General features: G+C 38.1%; 1 protein-coding gene across 1 annotated transcript; it reads left to right on the top strand.

The window, feature by feature from the left end:
* Nucleotides 1–4770, top strand: LOC120046935. The gene is made up of 6 exons (XM_038992485.1): nt 1–43; nt 302–646; nt 1135–1476; nt 4194–4310; nt 4453–4505; nt 4639–4770. Exons 1-6 carry the CDS (start codon nt 1–3, stop codon nt 4768–4770), a joined length of 1032 nt encoding a protein of 343 aa, XP_038848413.1.
* The last annotated feature ends 782 nt before the right edge of the window (nt 4771–5552 follow it).

Raw genomic sequence — 5552 nt, 5'->3', positions numbered from 1 at the left:
ATGATCAGAATCTGCCTTCTTTGGGGACTTCTCTCTCAAGTGTGTAAGTGCATGTCCTAATCTCACATAATATTTAACTGAAGACTAAAAAGGAAAATTGAAAAGAATAACACTATCTTATTGGGAAGTCATATCTAAAGGTAATGAAATATATTCAGTTTGGACAGCAATGTGACCGATATATCTTCAGACAATTTGAATTGCAGTAGTTTGATGACTTAATTAAGAAAATACAGTGTTATTCAAAGGATGAACATTGTCCATTTGAAATTGACATCTGATTACGTTCACATTTTGGCAGACATGATTCAGACTGAAGACACTCCTCAACCAATACCCGTGACTACTCGTCTATTTGGAGACACTATATCTTTGCCATGTCCTAAAGTGGATTCTCAACAATTCCTGTACTGGTACAGACAAACTGTTGGCCAATTGCCCCATCTTGTTGCATCTGTAAACTATGCATCAGGACCTGTACTTAAAGGAGAGTTTAAGAACCCACGTTTCCATGTAGAGGAATCTGAATATGTGTACAATCTCAAAATCAGAAATATCAGCACATTAGATGAGGCAACATACTTTTGTGGAATGGGGACAATGTTTGGGATGAAGTATGGAAATGCAACATTTTTGGCTGTGAAGGGTAATTTAATTTTAACTGTGTATTTCAATGTTCACCAAGTGTTTTTGTGTATTGTTATACATACAGTAGATGTACACTGCTATATACTGTAGATGTTCAGAAAAAGTATAAACAATCTTGCTGCTGTATGCATAGAAAGGATATTCATGGTTGAGTGTCATAATGGTAAAATGTAAAGACAATTCGTCATTTTTGGAGACAGGTTTTTGAAATGACAACGTTACGGTATAGCTAGCAAAATAGTGTAGAAATGGTAGCTAACTAACTTTTACTGTAAACAACTCTTAAGCTGGCTAGCTAAGCATCTTGGTTGTCTGTGTGGCGAATAAATTAGAATTATTGCTGACAACTAAATAAAAAAATGTAAGTTAATTAGTAGCCACACCACTCTTTTCTAGCAGACAAAACACTGTTTACAAAACTGATGTGCCTCAAAGAATGATTACTATTTAAAATTAAAATCTCCACTTCACAATTTCACAATATAGGACACAATCAACTTACATTGCTGCAGCAACCAGTTTCTGATCCAGTCCATCCAGGAGACTCTGTGACTCTACAGTGTACAGTACTCTCTGAGACCTGTACAGGAGAACACAGTGTGTACTGGTTCAGAGCCGGATCAGGAGAATCCCATCCAGGAGTCATTTACACCCCTGGGAACAGGAGAGATGAGTGTGAAAAGAGCCCTGAGACTCCCGCTCCTACACAGAGCTGTGTCTACAACCTCTCCAAGAACAACCTCAGTCTCACTGATGCTGGGACTTACTACTGTGCTGTGGCCACATGTGGGAAGATCCTGTTTGGCAACGGAACAAACCTAAATATTGGTAAGTAATGAATATTATGTGTTATAGTGTCGGAATTATAGAAGGTTTAGTAATATTTAAGAGGTGTATATACAATGAGTGTACAAAACATTAAGAACATTTCCCTAATCTTGAGTTAGACCCCCTTTTACCCTCAGAACAGCCTCAATTCATCAGGGCATGGACTCTACAAGGTGTCGAAAGCGTTCCACAGGGATGCTGGCCCATGTTGACTCCAATGCTTCCCACAGTTGTGTCAAGTTGGCTGGATGTACTTTGGGTGATGGACCATTCTTGATACACACGTGAAACTGTTGAGCCTGAATAATCCAGCAGCGGTCCAATTCTTGACACACTCAAATCGGTGCTCCTGGCACCTACTACCATACCCCGTTCAAAGACACTTAAACATTTTGTCTTGCCCATTCACCCTGTGAATGGCACACATACACAATCCATGTCTCAATTGTCTCAAGGCATAAAAATCCTTCCGTAACCTGTCTCCTCCCCTTCTTAACCTCACTAAGGTAGGGGGCACTATTTTCACCGGATGAAAAGCGTGCCCAAAGTAAACTGCCTGCTACTGAGGCCCAGAAGCTAGGATTTGGATAGAAAACACTCCAAAGTTTCTAAAACTGTTAAAATAATGTCTGTGAGTATAACAGAACTGAAATGGCAGGCGAAAACCTGAGGAAAGTCCATCCAGGAAGTGCCATGAATTTCAAATGGCTGTTTTTCCAATGAAAGCCTATCCACCATTTAAAGGGATAGGATCCAGATTCCATTCCCTATGGCTCCCACTAGTTGTGAACAGTCTTTAGACATTGTTTCAGGCTTTTATTCTGAAAAATGAGGGAGAATGACAACTTTGAATGAGTGGATAGAGGGATGTCCCCAGAGCTGGTTACTGCGCACGACCGAGAGCACGCCTTACTTGTTTTTCTTTTATATTGATGACGCTATTGTCCGGTTGAACTATTATCGATTATTTAGGCTAAAAACAACCTGAGGATTGATTATTAACATCGTTTGACATGTTTCTACGAACTTTACCGGTACATTTTGGAATTTTCGTCTGACTGTTGTGACCGCATTTAAGCCATTGGATTACTGAAGGATTCCTGAGATTTGTGGATATAAAGAGGGACTTGATCGAACAAAAATAATATTTATTGTGTAACAGGGAGTCTTGTGAGTGCAACCATACGAAGATCATCAAAGGTAAGTGATTAATTTTATTGCTATTTCTGATTTTCGTGACTAATCTACTGGGCTGGTAACTGTACGTAATGTTTTGTGTGCTGAGCGCTGTCCTCAGATAATTGCATGGTTTGCTTTCGCCGTAAAGCCTTTTTGAAATCTGACATGGCGGCTGGATTAACAAGAAGTTAAGCTTTATTTTGATGTATAACACATATATTTTCAAGAATGTTAAATATTTGAATTGAGTATTTTTGAATTTCGCGCTCTGCAATTTCACTGGATGTTGGCCAAGTGGGACATTTCCGTCCCAGGTACCCATAAGAAGTTTTAAACACTGATTGAAGTGGATTTAACAAGTGACATCAATAAGGGATCATATCTTTCACCTTGATTCACCTGGTCAGTCTGTCATGGAAATAGCAGGTTTTCATAATGTTTTGTACAGACAGTGTATATATAGCACAGTGGTTGAGGTCTATGTGCCTTTTGCTATAGCAATATTCTAATCATTGACCAGAAATGAATGTTCAGCTGTAAATTCTTAGATGTTGTTAACAAAATACAACCTGCTGATAGTTATGAATAACATTTTAAGGAAATAGAAACTTCAATTTTTCAATTAATCTCTCCTTCAAAATGTGGCTTTAATCAATCCATAACTTTTATATGATGACAACAATTTAATGTGTATAGCGCTTTTCATTTAAAAAATAATCTCAAAACGTTAAAAAGCTAAACAAAATGACAAACACAACAAATGTAAATTGAGATGACGGAGATGGAGATTAAACGTCCCTAGTCAGATTAGAATGATGGAGATGGAGATTGATTGTCCCTAGTCTCACATTAGAATGGTGGTGATGGAGATTGAATGTCCCTCGTGACATTAGAATGATGGGTATGGAGATTGAATGTCCCTAGTCTGACATTAGAATGATGGGTATGGAGATTGAATGTCCCTAGTCTGACAATAGAATGAGAGAGATGGAGATTGAATGTCCCTAGTCTGACATTAGAATGATGGGTATGGAGATTGAATGTCCCTAGTCTGACAATAGAATGAGGGAGATGGAGATTGAATGTCCCTAGTCACATTGGAATGATGGATATGGAGATGGAATGTCCGTAGTCATGTTAGGGAAAGGGAGTTGCGGAAATTAGGGTAGAAAGGAAGGATAGAGATGAAACAGATAGTCCCTCATCATAGCACCACACCTGCTTCTCCGACATTCAGTTCCTCCATAGAAGCCGCGCCTTTCTGTTGGTACTGGTCGTCCATTACCAAAAATGTAGCAACCACCTGTTGTAATATAAATGGTTGTATACTGTATATATATATATATATATATATATCTTACTATTTCATTTTAATATAAGGGTGATATCTCTTTTCCTGTTTTATTTTAATATAAGGGTGGTATATCTCTTTTCCTGTTTTATCTTAATGTAAGGGTGGTATCTCTCTCACAATTTCTTTTTTTATATAAGGGTGGTATATATCGACGCTTATTATTTTTTTTAAATCTTCCTTTTAGGAAAATCGCTGGATCATGTAGTCATTGGACTGGGAGTGACATCAGTTTTCTGTGTGATTGTGATCATTATCCTCGTCTTCACCAGAAATACAAAGCCAATTTGTGAACATTGTAAAGGTGAGCTCTTTGGAATTACACACTGTAGTTGAACACCTAATACATTTTAATGCTCAATACTTCTCATCAAGTATAATACCTCTGTCTTTTACCTATCTTGACTTTTGTAATGTTGATTCTTTGTTTTTATTCATGTTAACAGTGCGTGTTGCTCAGAATATTGGACATGACAATTCAACCACTGAATGTGATCAGGTAAATAAATACAGTTGCTATAATATTGTCTTGTTGGTAGATGATTTGTAATATGATACTAGACACTCCAATTACCTGACTATTATTATGACTACATTTTTATCAAAACCAACATCATGATGATTCTTCACAGGAACAAGACCCAAATACCCTGAATTATGCTGCATTGCATTTCTCTGAGAGGAAAACTAAAAGAGGAAGAAAGAAGAGAGAGACACCACAGGAGAGTGTGTACTCTGATGTCAGGTGTTCAGACTGGGACTGAACTTTGTTCATGTGCAGAGGAATGGGTGTAGTTTGGCAGTAAACGTTTCCTAATATATAATGTATTTAAACAGTCATGATATTTTAGCCTCACTGATACAGTGAAATGTTGTATCATGTGAGACAGTGGCGGAATTTTCCCTATACCCATCATGACGTTGCTACAACCTAGTGTACGAATGAAAGTTTCAGATTTTTTTTTACCGAATTGGCGGAATGAATACACCCCTGATCACACGCAGAACTCACTTTCATAGCCACATACAAACAGCTCGCGGTATTCCTTTTCGCATCTATGCGCTCTCCTCCTCTCACCTTTTCCCTTCGCTTATGGACTTCATAGCACAACACATCAGCTGTCTGTGACCAGAGGAAAAAACCTTTCAAGCCAAACTTTCATATCATAACCTCTACACACAGCCTACATTGTTGTCACCATATTAGCCAAAGTAACGTCATAGTCAACATAGCTAATAGAATTAACGCGTTAGTTAACCCGCTTGCGATTATGCAGTACAAGTCAGTAAGCAGTTTATTACCTACACCAGCGGGCCCTGTTGGCAAAAATTTGTAAAACCAAAAGCTTACCTCGACTTGAAAGAGTTACAGTTTTGGGTAGTTATAGCCAGCTAGCTAACATAGCATCCCTTTGTTTGAGCCGGGTGTTTGTGTTGGCTAAACTAGCTAACTGCATTTGCTAGCTAAGTATGTTTTTTTAAAAGGAATTAGTTTGTTCAAAACTGTTCAACTATTGTCTTTCTCTTTGAGTCAACTACTCACCAC

This window comes from Salvelinus namaycush, chromosome 5 (assembly GCF_016432855.1).
Source record: "Salvelinus namaycush isolate Seneca chromosome 5, SaNama_1.0, whole genome shotgun sequence".
Lineage (NCBI taxonomy): Eukaryota > Metazoa > Chordata > Actinopteri > Salmoniformes > Salmonidae > Salvelinus > Salvelinus namaycush.
The sequence above is the reverse complement of the archived record's forward strand: the minus strand, read 5'-3'. Positions and strand labels throughout refer to the sequence as shown.